Here is a 17,595-nt window from a genome sequence, read left to right on the forward strand (position 1 = left end):
AAGGATTGTCAATAAGTAATAACATAGCCTTTCTCATTGCACAATATCCTTATTTCCATCAAATTCCGCTTTCTTATGACCACCCTAACAAACTATTATTTTACCTCTCATAATAGAATATATATCATCCATTACTTTGACCAAACGACTTCATGAATCTTAATCGATTAACATCAATAATACATAATTAAAATAAAAAGATTTTATGCTTATTTATTTGATAAGAATCCAATTTAAATCATCTGCGTACCTGATATACTGAATCTGTAAACCATTCATGTGCTTCTTTTATGACATAAGTGTTGTTTTCTATACTTGGCTGCCAATATCAAGAATAATCTATCATTTTTACGTCACTGTAGTATCTCGTATCTCCATCTTTTCTTATACATATTTATGTTTGATTCACACACTATCCTGACGAAGCTTCATTTGCTAATTGATAGAAGTTTATGCAAGTTTGTAAAGAGTTTTGATTTTTTCTTTTAGAACAACAAACAATTTTGATTTTGTTGATGAAAGGGGTAAAAATTGTATGATTTTTGAACATATTTATGTATGATTTTTGACTTTTAGTTTGAGATGAAAGGGGTAAAAATTGTATTGATGAAGAGGATGAATTAGTTGACATTGTTTGTAAACATTTTTGATTTTTTTTCGCAAACTATTTTTTCCAACCGAAACTTTTTCATCTATGATAAATGCAACTACCAAAAATTTGGTAGCATAGACATTTGAAGGTGACTAAATACCTATTCTGTTACTCAAGGGCAACTATTCAATATTTTTTGTGATGCAAAAATAGTTAACAATTAAAACCTCTAATTCGAATACATTATTCATATAAGGTTACTAATCATTTCCATTGTCAGATATAATTCAATTATCATTGAACAAAAGATAGTTTATTATTTATTTTTACTTTTTTTAAGTGGTGAAAAAAGGATTGTTATTACATACAAACATTTTATCCTTAATATTAATAAAAAAACACCAGTTCTTGATAAAAGAAATATTAAAATGATTTAATATTATAAAAATACTAAAAATAGATTGACCAGATTAATATTGAAATTATATAATTAGAAATTGTAAATTAAACTCATGGTTCATGAGTCTTCCAAATGTGCAAAATCCCCTGTCCAGCAAATATCTTATTACCAACTACAAATTCCATTCCCCCCTCGCCTGAAACACCACAACACCCACAAAGCTTTATCAATGGCGGATGTTTCCTACTTCCGCGACGACGACGACAATGACGAGGGGCAGGACGTTCTAGTATCCTTTTCTCAATGGCCCGATGATCTTGACGGATTCGACGTTTACACTCCAGATCTCGACATCCCTTCCTCCGAAGATCTCTTTTGCGCCCGAAGATGCGGTCTTGATCGTAATTCATCTCTCGATCGAGAGACCCAGGCAAATTTCGTAATCGACATGTTCCATCAACGCGTTGAGCAATCGCAATCGCAATCGCAATCGCAACAGCAACTGCATTCTATGTCGCGTTTAAGTGAAGAGAACCACCGCTTGGTTCGGTCTGATCGGAATTCGGGGGTTGTTGAAGGAAATGAAGATGGGAATTCGAATGAATTTGAGGTGGATTTTGGGTCAGAATTAGGGTTTCATGTAGAAAATCATGATGGTAACCATAACCCTAGTGGTAGAGGCGTCGATGATGATTACTCTGGGTTTACGGTTGCTGATACCGGGGACGAAATGTTTGTATCCAGACGGAGAATCGGTCGATCGGAATCCAGCCGTTCATCTATCGATTCAGGTGCTCCGGAATTTTTCATGGGTGGGTTGACGGTGACTGATATAGTGTCCGATTCCTTCGAATCCGGCGGCGGCGAGGTGGAGAATGGTCCCGACATGGATAGAGTTAGAGACTATGATGACGAAACCAGTCTTCACCTTTGCTGGGATTCTTTCCATCTAGACGATGATAACACAACACCCAACCCAAACACCAACATTAATGGAGATTTCGATTGGGAGGAAGTGGATGAACATGAACGAATCGACGGAAGAGAATTAAGCATGTTTTTCGGTGCAGAAGCTGACGACGATGCATCTGTTCTACCAGGAATCCCTCCTAGAAATCACGAATCACACGAAGAAGAAGAAGAAGAAGATCGAGATGGATCAGATTGGGAAGTTCTATTGAATGCTCAAAACTTCGAACAAAATCCAGATGTATCAGGTGAGTACGATGAATACAATTACACAGAATATGAAATGTTCTTCGGGCAATTTGCCGATAGTGATGTTTCATCTTTGGGTCGACCACCTGCTTCCAAGAAAGCAGTGGAGAATCTTTCAAGTGTTGTTATAAGTGAAGAAGATGTTGAAAAGAACACCACCACCCTTTGTGCTGTATGTAAAGATGAAATTAGTGTTGGAGAAATAGCGAAATTGCTTCCTTGTAATCATCGTTACCATGGTGATTGCATAGTGCCATGGCTGGAGATTCGAAACACCTGCCCTGTTTGCCGATATGAACTGCCAACAGATGATGCTGATTATGAACGCCGGAAGCTCGAAAGGGGTGTTGGTGTACACTGAAAACTGAAAAGGTGAGATGATTTTTGAAGGTTTAGTGTTAGTATATGTGAAATATAGATATACACAGTTTGAGTTGAGTAGAATAATGTTGTTGATGATGATTTGGTATGTGGGTTTGATGGAATATTATGATTGTTCGAATGTTAAAGTGAAATTTTGGTATGCTTTTTTGATAGCAGACTGGAATATGAATGATATTGTTATTACTTGAACAATGATGATTGGATTAACGTATCATTTTCAAGTTTGGTTTTGTTTTTGGTGTGATAATGCTACTGTTTTCTGTTACAATTTTTCGTATTTTGCCAAACTTGATTGTAGTGTTGGATTTTAATAAATTTTTATGACTCATGAGAAACGAATCAATAAGCAAAAAACTCATAGCTTTGTCATGATGTAAGATCTTTTTTTTGGCTATTCCAACTCAATTTGGTTACGTTTCAAAACTGGTTTTTGTATGCTCCTGTAGGTGTATGAATATACTGATGTATAGCGTCAATTGACAACTGTATTCGGTCTATGATGTGATATGATGAATAGGAAGAGTGTCTATGTAGTGATTTGGTTCGGTTATCGGTTAAAACCGAACTATAACTATTACAATTGGTTAATGTATTTTGGTAGACATTGAATATCGGTTATTATTGGCTTTGGTTAATGGTTTTATTCGGTTAATGGTTTGGTTAATAGATAATATCGATTAACATAATTAACATAAAGTTGAAAATGAGATAAAAAAAATACTTTACTATTATAAAAAGTAACATAAAGTACAATGTTGTAAAAAGTGAATAATTGCATAAGTGTAATTATAGTAACATGAGTGAAGATTATGGATCTCATCTAATTCCAAATAATTATCTTATTTTCAATACGTAATATAGTTAAACACTATATATTTAATATTATATTATATTAAAAACCATTTATTAATATTGTTGGTTCTATTCGGTTTGTAGTGGTTTGATTTTAGATTAAACCATAAACGAATTATACGTATTTTGTTAATCAGAATTAGAATTAGAAATTACACCACCTCTTTTAGTAATGGTTAATCTAAATCGGTTAATTTTGTTTTGTTCCGGTTTCCGGTTAATATGCTCACCTTAATGTTTAGTCCATTAGGTTTAATGTATTTATATATATTGCCAATAATGGCTTATCTTTTTTTATGAAAACATTATATCTATATGTCTGTCTATCTATCTATCTATATTACAGTATAAAATATATATATATATATATATATATATATATATATATATATATATATATATATATATATATATTTCTTTTAACAATATACATTTTAGACTTGCATGACCTTTTAACATCCTTCAAATAATGATTATAATTTGTTATTAATATTAATATTAAATAAATAAAAAACCTAAATTGTAATCCCAAATTCACTAAACCTCAATATTAAAATAACATATTTTATTTTTATTTATAAAATTATGTTTTTAACTTTTAATATATTATACTTAATTTATTAGTTTGAATATGTTGTTATATATGAATCATTGTCATTTAAAGTCATAACTTTTAGATAGTTTCTATAAAATACTTAAATTGTTAATTTAAATATAACATTAAAGGGTTAACTTAGATCGAAACTTTAGCTAAACTTAAAAAGAAAATCTAAAGATTATTTTGTAAATAGTTGAAAGTTATAAATTGCAGTGTTAAATGCAAAACTTATATTGTAATCCTAAATTAAGTAGAATAATTTCTAAAAATTATTTTTATAATCAGTAAGAGTTTCAAAATAAATAGCCTAAAAATAATTTACAACAACAATAGTTAAAAGTAAAAGTATATAAAGAATTTTATTGTTACCTTTAAAAATAAAAACAATTTTTAATGTTTTACATAATTATAATGGTAGAAATTAATATATTAAGAAAATAATTTTTTAAAAAATTAATTAATGATAACAACTATAAATAACATTAAACCGTATATCATATTTAATTTTATTTACGAGTAACATGCGGTACAAAGCCATTGAATAAAATATAATTCTCTTATCACCACATTCATTTGAAACTCCCATAACTTTTTAATTTCTTTCAAATAATGATTATAAATTTGTTAATAATATTAAATAAGTGCAAAACCTAATTTGTAATCATAAATTGAGCGTAGCGACGACGTAATATATTATTATTCGTTAGCGTAGTGATCGTATAATATACTATTATTATTCGTTTTGAGTTTAGCATAATGACATCATGATATACTACTATTATCCGTTTGAGTTGAGCGTAGCGAAGACATAATATACCACTATTATCCGTTTGAATTGAGCGTAACGGCGATATTGTGTGTAACAACCCAAAATACGACCCAAAATTTTTTGTTTTAATATTACTAAAAACCACATCATCAGCCATTATATCAATAACTACGGATCGAATTTCTCAAAATGTCATAGTAAACGTATCAATTCAAAACTGAAGTTAATCTCATATCAAATTATCTGAATAAAACTCCCAGGGATAAACTGCAACTGTGGTGTGTGCCATGCCATTAACCCGAGCTCTTCCCCTTGCTAGCGGAAGTACCTAAAACCAAAACTGAAACTGTAAGCACAAAACTTAGTGAGCTCCCCCAAACTACCACATACCATACATCAACATAATAAACACATACAACAATTACTGGGCCCTGCCCGCTGCATCGGGCCCCGCCCGACATCGGACCGAAGTCCGGAGTACCTTGGCCCCCGCCCACTGCATCGGGCCCCGCTCGGCATCGGACCAAAGTCCGGAGTAACTTGGGCCCCGACTGTAACGACCCAAAAATCACGACTAAAAATTTCTTTTAAAACATTACTAAAATCATATTTATAAAAATCGCATCATAAGTCATAACATAATTTCTAGAGTATTAAATCAAAACATAACATCATTATCAGAGTCAAACGTTCCCAGGCTAACTGACTGTGGTGTGTGCACTGCAATCTTCCCGAGCTCCTCTTTTGAAAATCGAGCACCTGAACCAAAACTGAAAACCGTAAGCACGAAGCTTAGTGAGCTCCCCCAATCTACCACATATCATGCAATAACATAAAAAGCACATACTGGGCCTTGCCCACTGCATCGGACCGAGGTCCGGACTAACTGGGGCCTTGCCCCCTGCATCGGACCGAAGTTCGGAAACTGACTGGGACCTTGTCCCCTGCATCGGACCGAAGTCCGGACTAACTGGGACCTTTTCCCCTGCATCAGACCGAAGTCCGGGCTAACTGGGGCCTTGCCCCCTGCATCGGACCGAAGTCCGGACTAACTGGGACCTTGTCCCCTGCATCGGACCAAAGTCCGGGCTAACTGGGGCCTTGCCCCCTGCATCGGACCGAAGTCCGGACTAACTGGGACCTTGTCCCCTGCATCGGACCGAAGTCCGGACTAACTGAACAAATCATAACATAAACATATCAACTAGCATGAATACACATATACTGCATACTACATCGGGCCGTAGCCCGGAACACACAACATATAATTCCTGTCTGAGCCACGAAGGCATCAAACATACTAACTACTACATCAGATCAAAATCCGGAAACTACTACTAGCTAAACGGGCCGTCATTGTGGCCTTAGACCCGTTCCTACTGGATGGAAAACTCACATGAACTGCTGAGCTCTGCTGATAAACCTCTGGCTGCTACTCGACAATCTCCTAAACCGCTGTTCCTCTAGCTCTCCGAGCTGTTAATATCCATATAACACTTAGTCCAACTGACCTCCAAAGGTCAACCAGGTCAACTCTGGTCAAGGTCGAAGTCCTGGTCAGAGTCAACCTTCCAGGTCAACCCTACTCGCCGAGTCCTCCTAATGACTCGCCGAGTTCATATGCTCAGGGTCTTTCTAATCGCGACTCGACCCGCCGAGTCCAACTAGTTCCAAGTCCTGTCCTGACCAACTCGCTGAGTCACCACCCGACTCACTGATTCGAGTCTCAACTCCAAGGGTTTGGGGTTTCGCGACCTGACTCGCCGAGTCCGCTAATAGACTCACCGAGTCCACGACAATCTTCAACCAACTTGTCGAGTTGTTCCTCCAACTCGCTGAGTTCATGCTTAACTTCATCCGACTCGACGAGCTGTTCATCCCACTCGTCGAGTTCCTCCTCATCTTCAAGCTACTCGCCGAGTCCACTCGAAGGACTCGCCGAGTCTATTCAGATCTCCATACATGCAGAGGACTTTTGAGTCATGCATGGACTCCATACTGCAGATCTACCCCTCCCAAGCCTATTCCCCACGTAAACTTGCAAACTTTACGTGTAGAGAGGGAGATCTAGGCACCATTCACCATAAACTAGGGTTTAAGACAAAAGGGGCTCAACAATCAACCCATAGACTGATGCTTTATAATTCTCTAGGCCAGGATACACATAGATCTGAAGTAGCAACTTCAGATCTGGGCTTCTAACTCGAAATGGTTCATGAACTTGTCCTAAAAGCCCCAAATCCCAAGATAAAGGTTGATCTATATGCAAAAGAGGGAAGGTCACGACTCATTACCTTCAAATGCTCTGGAAGACCTCACAAACTCTGGATCTACTGCCAATTCTTGAATCCCCAATGTGTGCCTTCTTCCTTCTTCCTTTAAACCACCCAAAATGGCAAGAAAGCTTGAATGAGCAACAATGGAGGCTTAGGGTTTCTGGTTCTAGACTATAGGGCCGCAACTGAGCCCTAGGAAAGAGAATAAGATGCTTAAATAGGGTACCAAGTCCCGAAATTAGGGTTTCCAAACCCAGACCTGACTCGCCGAGTCCACTTGCCGACTCGCCGAGTCGGTCAATTGCTTTACACCCGGATCCCGCTCCGACTCGCCGAGTTTCTCCCTGGACTCGACGAGTCAACCCTCTTTAACTTAGGGGCTTTCCTTTCTTTTCTTGACCTTTCTGATCTCGGGTGTTACAACTCTCCCCCACTTAAACTAAACTTCGTCCTCGAAGTTTGCTATGGCCAACTGTCCTGCGAATTGCCTCCAACTTTCTATCTGGGAAAACTAACACCCTATTGTCCATCACTCCAGCCACTCACAGTGCCGGTCACTACTGAAACGAAGCTGCTGGAACCAACTTGCTTATATCCCATCTGATTACTCAACTCCTAGTAACTCGAGTCTTCCATCCTGAAAGAAAAGCTACCTGCCTAGCTATCCTTACAGATCAACTATACTTGGCAGAAGGCTCGACTGATCCTGCTGAGAGGGACTTGCCATTTCCAAATCAACCAACTATACCGCCAGCACTTGCCTTCCAACACAAATACTAATACTGTCCAAAACCCTGAAACTTTCCAAACACTAAACTGCCTGCAATACTGAACATGCCTGAAACTCTAAACTGCCTGAAACGCTGAACTGGTTGAAACACTGAGCTGCCTGAAACACTGATCTGACTGAAACACTGAGCTGCCTGAAACACTAATCTGACTGAAACACTGAGCTGCCTGAAACACTGATCTGACTGAAACACTGAGCTGCCTGAAACACTGATATGACTGAAACACTGAGTTCCAACTCAACCGTGGAGTCAAAGGACTCCTTACTTAGTCGCTCCCACGACTTCTGTTCGAAATCTTTCTCTGGAACTAGTTTCCACTAGTTATCCTGTCACTGTGGCTCAAGCAACCTTCCGATCCAACCGATCGGGTCCATACGTCACATCCTGACATCATCAATTCCACGACTATCAACATGATGGCTCCCAGACTGACGGTAGCCCTTAACATACCCGAGCCCCAACGGTCCACTACTACTCTGATCTCATAACTGAGGCGACGATCTACTGACAAATCGCCGACTTAACCATAACTGAACCATTTGGGAAATCCAGAATCTAACTCGTGGATTCCCATATCCTCACTACTGCACCCGAACTGGTGGGTACTACTGCTTTCCCGCGTCCAACAACGCGCTCATTCTACCTACCAATCTGATAAAGGCTGCGACTACGCTCGCGGACTTACAACTTTATAATACTATCCGGCTGCTAGTGAATGCTACGGCTACCCCCGTAGACTTACAACACCACTACTACTATCTGACTGCTAGTGAATGCTACGGCTACCCCCGCAGACTTACAACACTACTACTACTATCTGACTGCTATTGAATGCTACGGCTACCCCCACAGACTTACAACACTACTACTATCCCGAGGACATCCTGACTGTCCCTAGTCCCGCTAGTAATTCCTCATCCCGATTTCTCAAAAACAGCCCTCAATCTTTGAATACTGCATCATCCTCGACATCTTATATCCTTGATATACTTAGCGCTTCGTCGAGGAACTCTTCGGCTTGGTTTCCAAACCAACCGTCTACTAATCCGGATACAAGAAGCTATTGTTGGGAAGTTTCCAAACTCCCAACTCCTGAGTCTACGCAATCCTGCATGCTGACTCTGCCACTGGCTACTAATACGAAAGCATCTCTTGCTAACCGTTCTCAGGATCCTCATTCCGACTCACTTGAGCCTCTACGGGTGGTCCTCCAATCCGGGATTCTCCACCAGCTTCTAACCATCTCGATCACATGAACTAACTGCTGTGAAGGTCCTCGAACTCCCAATTCTGAACCTCTCGATCCATCGATCACTGTGCTACTAACATATCCTCTCAGAGGACGCGCACTCATTCTGAGTCTATGTGGCTCTTATCCTTGTATACTCGGAGGGTTCTCCCCCACTTGGATCCGACTAGATCCCTTCTGCTCACTGGTCGAAAGTATTTCCATCCTTCCTTTCATTAAAGGGCGATATGCTGTCCGCCGACGTTTATCCTTGCCAGCGCTCCAACTAACTCTTACCAGATTCGCATCCTTCCTGCTATCTGACTGAGCACCCTTCGATCCTTAAATGTAATTGCTTTAGGGACTACATCCCGAGAATCTGCGTTTGGGGTGCACCTCCCCAACCCACTTTCTTACTGACCGCTAGCTACTCCACTAAAAACTCTGAACTATCACAACTGAGAATATAACTGATCATTACTCGACTAGCGCCCTCCGCAAGTAGCAAAGCACTACTGCATCTTACACATACATGGTACAGTTACTGTATCCGAAGTAACCTGATCTAGAGGGAACGACCTCCATTTCACCATTCGAATTCCAAGGTATGCAGATGGCATAAAACTCGACCACAAGCAGGTAATATAATACCTCCACACTCAAGCTTACTGATAACAATGCAGCAATATAACAATAATATCACAATAATAGATAACATAAAAGCAAAGATACATACCTCCATCACTCAGAGCTGCTCGAATCCCTGCTGCAATCTACCGGAAAACTCGGCTCCGAGCCGTAGGCGCCCTTGCCCGGCCCTGACGTACGTCGGTCTATCGAAATCCCAGGGGCAGGAGCTGGCACCTGCCCGGCTGTAAACAAACTCGGACAGTGGGCCTTCTTGTGGCCTCTCTGACCGCAATGGAAACATATCGGGTCAAGTCCCTGAGCAAAGGTAATAACACAGTCTCTACTAAAATGACCATTCTGGCCGCACCTGAAACATCCGACTTCGCCACCACTTCTACGCCTGCACACACCCATGTGCGTCCTTCTGCACTTCCCGCACCGACTGCGGTTCTAATAGTTCCTCGTCCTCAAATCCGAACCCTTGGGCCTTTTACCCGAACCTGGGGCTACCTGAGTCTCATCCGTTTTCCTCTTCCTTTCCGACTCCCTGCCCGCTGACTGAACAACAGCTGTCTGATCCTGGAGCCTCTCGATCAATCTATCAGTGATCCTCACGACCATGTCGGGCAGATCCTTGCGAATGGCTCGCGAAACTTCCTCAACTATCCAATCATACAGAGGTCTCTCTTGGAGACAGGATGCCCCACTCACTCCTATCCCCTGATGGCAGAAACTAGAAATGGGATCTCCCTCCCTGATGGATCCCTGAAATCCATAAGATTCGGGACCTAGACGAGCCCCAATCTGTCCTGAAACTATCCCGGCCCTGAAGGCCTCAAGATGACGGTCCATGAGCTCCACAATGGCCTCTCTAACCGATCCGAAAATCACCGGAGTCTGATCAATGATGTTGCGCGTGTTCTCTGCAGAAATGAAATCCCTCATCTGATCATCAAGCTGCCCGACTCTAAAGCCCGAGCCAGATTCCTCCTCGACGCCTGAACTGCTAACTGGTAGCTCGCGCAATGACACCATGCTGAAGATATAACAATTCCTGATCAATTTACACACTACTGCTGAGGGGTTTCTCACTCACTTCACCATTCCCTGGTTTCGTCTTGGTCCCTCTTGAATCAAGTACGGATCCTCTGCTTTCAGTAGTATGGGCCCCTACTACCTTCCACATCTATCCGCACTTTCCTCAAGAGTTACCTCAACTCCACCAAATCACTTCTACTGATCTCTGTTACTCCCATCCTAGGCTTGCCCTAGGGAACCTCTGACTCTACCCAAACAGTCCTCAGCTGCTGAAGGCCTCCTTGTAATGCCAATTAGCCACCACCTGAATACCATCACATGTGACGAGGCTCAGATAATCCTTCAAGTAAAAGACTCGTCCCTACAACGGTTGGACTCAAACAAGAGCTGTGCAATAGGGCCAAATCCAGCACTCTGAGATTATTCGACCCTGATCACATGTGGTGTGACGTATTCACCTAATGGCTAACTCCCATCACTCAGAGTCCCATAAAGCACGAAGCAAGCAACATTCGGATAAAGGAAACATACTCAGGCAAAACTATTCTCATAACAAGAAACTGCACTAGCATACGATGCTAAGCACAAACTATCAGGCATAACCTACACAGGCTATCCTATTACTGTCTACTCAATACTAGCATGCAATTCTTATCAAGCTGAAACACATAAAGCAGGCACATAAGGCATCATCTTAGATCCTTAGTCCTATTCTAGCATGCTGTTCTACTGAAGCTAAAACTGAAACTAAAACTAAAACTGAAACTGAAACTGATACTGATACTGATAATCATAACATAACTTGTATGGGTAAATTGGGAGTACTTACTTGAGCTCGGCTGATTGCATGCACCACACCCTTTTCTCTTTTCAAAACTCTTTTCGCTTTTTCTAAAACTCTTTTCATTATACTTTTTCTAAAATTGTTTTCTTTTCTCAAAATCCTTTTGTAACCATGGTTTTTCTCTTGAAAAATCTATACCACTTCCTTGGTTTGAGTTCAGGCACACTCGGGAGTGCGCCCGAATCCCTCAAACCAAGGCTCTGATACCAACTTGTAACGACCCAAAAATCACGACTAAAAATTTCTTTTAAAACATTACTAAAATCATATTTATAAAAATCGCATCATAAGTCATAACATAATTTCTAGAGTATTAAATCAAAACATAACATCATTATCAGAGTCAAACGTTCCCAGGCTAACTGACTGTGGTGTGTGCACTGCAATCTTCCCGAGCTCCTCTTTTGAAAATCGAGCACCTGAACCAAAACTGAAAACCGTAAGCACGAAGCTTAGTGAGCTCCCCCAATCTACCACATATCATGCAATAACATAAAAAGCACATACTGGGCCTTGCCCACTGCATCGGACCGAGGTCCGGACTAACTGGGGCCTTGCCCCCTGCATCGGACCGAAGTTCGGAAACTGACTGGGACCTTGTCCCCTGCATCGGACCGAAGTCCGGACTAACTGGGACCTTTTCCCCTGCATCAGACCGAAGTCCGGGCTAACTGGGGCCTTGCCCCCTGCATCGGACCGAAGTCCGGACTAACTGGGACCTTGTCCCCTGCATCGGACCAAAGTCCGGGCTAACTGGGGCCTTGCCCCCTGCATCGGACCGAAGTCCGGACTAACTGGGACCTTGTCCCCTGCATCGGACCGAAGTCCGGACTAACTGAACAAATCATAACATAAACATATCAACTAGCATGAATACACATATACTGCATACTACATCGGGCCGTAGCCCGGAACACACAACATATAATTCCTGTCTGAGCCACGAAGGCATCAAACATACTAACTACTACATCAGATCAAAATCCGGAAACTACTACTAGCTAAACGGGCCGTCATTGTGGCCTTAGACCCGTTCCTACTGGATGGAAAACTCACATGAACTGCTGAGCTCTGCTGATAAACCTCTGGCTGCTACTCGACAATCTCCTAAACCGCTGTTCCTCTAGCTCTCCGAGCTGTTAATATCCATATAACACTTAGTCCAACTGACCTCCAAAGGTCAACCAGGTCAACTCTGGTCAAGGTCGAAGTCCTGGTCAGAGTCAACCTTCCAGGTCAACCCTACTCGCCGAGTCCTCCTAATGACTCGCCGAGTTCATATGCTCAGGGTCTTTCTAATCGCGACTCGACCCGCCGAGTCCAACTAGTTCCAAGTCCTGTCCTGACCAACTCGCTGAGTCACCACCCGACTCACTGATTCGAGTCTCAACTCCAAGGGTTTGGGGTTTCGCGACCTGACTCGCCGAGTCCGCTAATAGACTCACCGAGTCCACGACAATCTTCAACCAACTTGTCGAGTTGTTCCTCCAACTCGCTGAGTTCATGCTTAACTTCATCCGACTCGACGAGCTGTTCATCCCACTCGTCGAGTTCCTCCTCATCTTCAAGCTACTCGCCGAGTCCACTCGAAGGACTCGCCGAGTCTATTCAGATCTCCATACATGCAGAGGACTTTTGAGTCATGCATGGACTCCATACTGCAGATCTACCCCTCCCAAGCCTATTCCCCACGTAAACTTGCAAACTTTACGTGTAGAGAGGGAGATCTAGGCACCATTCACCATAAACTAGGGTTTAAGACAAAAGGGGCTCAACAATCAACCCATAGACTGATGCTTTATAATTCTCTAGGCCAGGATACACATAGATCTGAAGTAGCAACTTCAGATCTGGGCTTCTAACTCGAAATGGTTCATGAACTTGTCCTAAAAGCCCCAAATCCCAAGATAAAGGTTGATCTATATGCAAAAGAGGGAAGGTCACGACTCATTACCTTCAAATGCTCTGGAAGACCTCACAAACTCTGGATCTACTGCCAATTCTTGAATCCCCAATGTGTGCCTTCTTCCTTCTTCCTTTAAACCACCCAAAATGGCAAGAAAGCTTGAATGAGCAACAATGGAGGCTTAGGGTTTCTGGTTCTAGACTATAGGGCCGCAACTGAGCCCTAGGAAAGAGAATAAGATGCTTAAATAGGGTACCAAGTCCCGAAATTAGGGTTTCCAAACCCAGACCTGACTCGCCGAGTCCACTTGCCGACTCGCCGAGTCGGTCAATTGCTTTACACCCGGATCCCGCTCCGACTCGCCGAGTTCCTCCCTGGACTCGACGAGTCAACCCTCTTTAACTTAGGGTTTTTCCTTTCTTTTCTTGACCTTTCTGATCTCGGGTGTTACACCGACCACTGCATCGGGTCCCGTCCGGCATCAGACCGAAGTCGAGAATGAACTGGATATAACATATCATAAGCGTTTAGCATAATCACATATTGTATCGGCTTTCCCGACACACTACATATAACAACACATGCTTGAATCATGAAGACATCAAGCATCCAGGCTACTGCTATATGAACGGGCCGACATTGTGGCCGTAGAACCGCTTCTACTGGAAGAGGACTCACCTCGGAGAACTGACTGCTGAAAACCCTCGTGAAAGATCCCTGACTGCTGTCCCGGCTGCTCTCCGACTATCATGACAAATCAAACACTTAATCAAAATGGGGACCTTTCTATGGGTAGAATGACTATTTTACCCCTGCTATGATGTGGGTTATAATCATGGACCAACCCCTTTAATTCCTTCTAAGTACCCCTCTGGCCCATAAAAGGCCCACTAATGGCCCAGTTATTTACATTGGGCCTACTTAAGCCCAAAAATGCCCTTGACCCATAATATGACTCCTAAGGCCCAAAGATTCTAAATCCAAAGCACATCCCACACCGAGGCCCAAAAGCTCAAGAAGCCCAAACTGATCGCATACGCGGGGCGTACCCCAAAGTACGCTGGACGTACTGACTGCTGGCTTGTACGCCGTGCGTACCTCCTTGTACACCCAACATACAATCCAGTTAAGCCACATTCTTATTAAGTGCTTAATCCTTTGATTTAGAAGCTATAAATTTAGATCTATGTCTTATTCTCTGTCCTAAGCCATAAAGTTGCTTACTTGATGGCTTGGGTAACTCATAAAGGCTCAAACTTCAAAAAGCAATATCCTAACTCCAAAGAAAAGACTAGATCTCATGCATGGCCTCATGCAAACCTCCAAGATCGAAACTTTATGTCTAATGAGGTGCTTTGAGCTCAAAGGATGGCAATCCCAAGCTCAAAAATGAAACTCCATGATCAAGGTCCAACCTTTGGACCTAAAAAGGTCCAAAACTTCAATAACTCTAGATCTAGCATATGAGGAAGAAAGTTCAGTGCTTTATACCTTCTATTGGTGACAAGGAGTGAGCCTAGTCCATATCTCTGAGCTCAATATTCTTCTCCAACCTTTGCTTTCCTTCTTCACAACTTCTTTCTCACTAAAGACTCTCACAAGGAGCAAAATCACACAAAAGAGAAAGTAAGGACGTATTAGGGTTTCTATGGGGGTGAGGAGGCTGGTAAGAATCCATAGGGAGGCTATCATGGGGTTTATATAGGTCTTAAACCCTCAAATTTGGGTTTTCTTATCTGCCTACTTACGCTGCGCGTACCTAGTGGTACGTTGCGCGTAAGTGTGCGCGTCCCCGCTTCCATCAAAAGCCATTACGCCCCGCATACGTCCAGGCTACGCCCAATGTACGTCTTATGGGCTGCCCAATACTTGGCTCACATGCATAAACCCAAAAAATATTCTTTTCCTTCCATATTAAGCCCAACAATAATTTTCAAATAATTTAAATAATTAATACCTTGAGAGACAGGCGTTACAATTCACCCCCACTTGAATCAACTTCGTCCTCGAAGTGTGCTGCTAGTGAATCTGAAAATAACTCCGGATAATGCTCCCACATTTCCTCCTCGGACTCCCACGTCCATTCTGAACCCTTCCGGTGCTGCCACTGCACCTTCACCAGCTGAACCACCTTGTTCCTCAAGGCCTTCGTCTTCCGATCCAAAATCGCAATGGGTTTCTCGATGTAATTCAGGCTACTATCAACTTGAATATCCTCCAATGGTACAATTGATGACTCGTCCACCAAACACTTTCGCAACTGAGAAACATGAAAAGTGTTGTGGATCTGGCTGAGCTCTGCTGGAAAATCCAAACGGTAAGCAACCTGGCCCACCCGGGCCAAAACCCTAAACAAACCAATGAATCTGGGGCCCAGCTTGCCCCGCTTCCGGAATCTGATGACACCCTTACAGGGTGATACCTTCAGGAGGACCATATCGCCCACCTAAAACTCCAGGTCCGAACGCCTCCTGTCGGCGTAACTCTTCTGCCGAATCTGCACAGTCTGCAGTCTACTACAGATTTGCTGGATCAACTCTGTGGTCTTGAGCACCACCTCAGTGCTCCTGCTGACTCGCTGACCGACCTCGCTCCAACAAATCAGGGTCCTACACTTCCTCCCGTAGAGCATCTCTAAAGGAGGGCGGTCTGTCACACCCCAAAACCGGAACGACGGAAACGTTCTGGGGTGGATGACGTCATTCAAGTATCACAACATATGCAGTATAGTAATCAAAGTACAACAACCATTTCATTAATAGTAATAGTTTTACATAAGTTACATTTTATAGAGACGTCAAAGTAATACAGAAACTAGTATAGATGCAGCTCGGTTCTAGGCTGGCTTCACAAAAGCTCCCGGGTGTACCTGTCTATTGCTGACCTGAGAATACAAGTTATTTTGAAAGCGAGTATCAGCATTTTTATAAATGTTGGTGAGTTCATAAGTATTTAGTGTCATTTGTGTAAGTAAGTATTTTATTCAAAATAACTTTATGAAAAGTAGTAGTTTAGAATCTACGGTGTATTAGTGTCATTTCTAGAAAATCCTATATTTTCTAATTAAAAGCAGTCTTCTACCAAGACTCGACAGTGTTATGTTTTAAAGAGAAATTTTCCCTAAAATACTATCATTACCAAAATACAGTATTTGACTTTAAAGAAAGTAGGAGAATATCACTAGTAAAAACTTTAGGGAAAATAACATATGCCTCAGCAGAAAATACTGCTGACTAAGGCAAAAGAAATCATAGACTCCAGGAGAGTATCGAATGAATGATACGCCTGGCTCAGTCTAACAAAAGGAAACACAGACCCCAGACGGTATCAAATGTACGATACGGCTAGCAAGGTCTAAAACAAAGAAACACAGACCCCAGACAGTATCAAATGAAAGATACAGCTAGCAAGGTCTAAAACAAAGAAACACAGACCCCAGACATTATCAAATGAAAGATACAACTAGCAAGGTCTAAAACCAAGAGAAAATCCTAAGTGGGTGGTTTCAAGAATACAGTGTTAGGTTCTCGTTACCTTAAGGCCATGAATTATAAGGTAAACGTGGAGATACTCGTAACCATACTGATTGACACTAGAGTACTTGACGCCCTGCAAGCGTCGGAATAAATATGACATTTGTCACCCCTTGGCTTGGTAGGCCGTGGACTGTAGCTAGCAGTCAGGGTGCGGGAGTGTCAGTCCCGTATAGATATATACACACAATGCCCGCTCTCCCTACAGGAGACTCTGGTTACCAACATGACAACGGGGAAATCCGTGTCCTGAAGATGCATATTGTATAGTGAATTCTGATGTAGGTACTGGACTAATGATAGAGACTCACAATGAACTGACTCCTTTGGAATTCTCGTACTAGAAAGAGTAAATAGAGCTTCCTAACTATTCCTATAATAGTTACTAGTGTCTCTGATCTATGAGTGATGAATGGACGGATGCCCTTGCTACCCAAGGGAAATGAACTGGCCGACAGAAACCTTTATGTCTATACACGTATACATGATATATGATTAATGATTAAACGACCTTCAGACGGATATCCGATACCCAC

At 42.0% G+C, this 17,595-nt stretch overlaps 1 protein-coding gene across 1 annotated transcript; it reads left to right on the top strand.

Annotated features, from left to right (window-relative positions):
• Positions 1 to 1,107: 1,107 nt before the first annotated feature.
• On the top strand, positions 1,108 to 2,786 carry LOC145103221 (uncharacterized). Its single transcript, XM_079040780.1, has one exon. It carries the CDS (start codon positions 1,222 to 1,224, stop codon positions 2,569 to 2,571), a length of 1,350 nt encoding a protein of 449 aa, XP_078896906.1. The 5' UTR covers positions 1,108 to 1,221; the 3' UTR covers positions 2,572 to 2,786.
• Positions 2,787 to 17,595: the final 14,809 nt, after the last annotated feature.

Source organism: Lactuca serriola, chromosome 4, assembly GCF_051521515.1.
Source record: "Lactuca serriola cultivar US96UC23 chromosome 4, Lser_US96UC23_V15, whole genome shotgun sequence".
Taxonomy (NCBI): Eukaryota; Viridiplantae; Streptophyta; class Magnoliopsida; order Asterales; family Asteraceae; genus Lactuca; species Lactuca serriola.

Bases quoted from the DNA above. Each gene is read 5' to 3' on its own strand.
- LOC145103221 (XM_079040780.1), top strand. From the start codon at position 1,222: ATGGCGGATGTTTCCTACTTCCGCGACGACGACGACAATGACGAGGGG.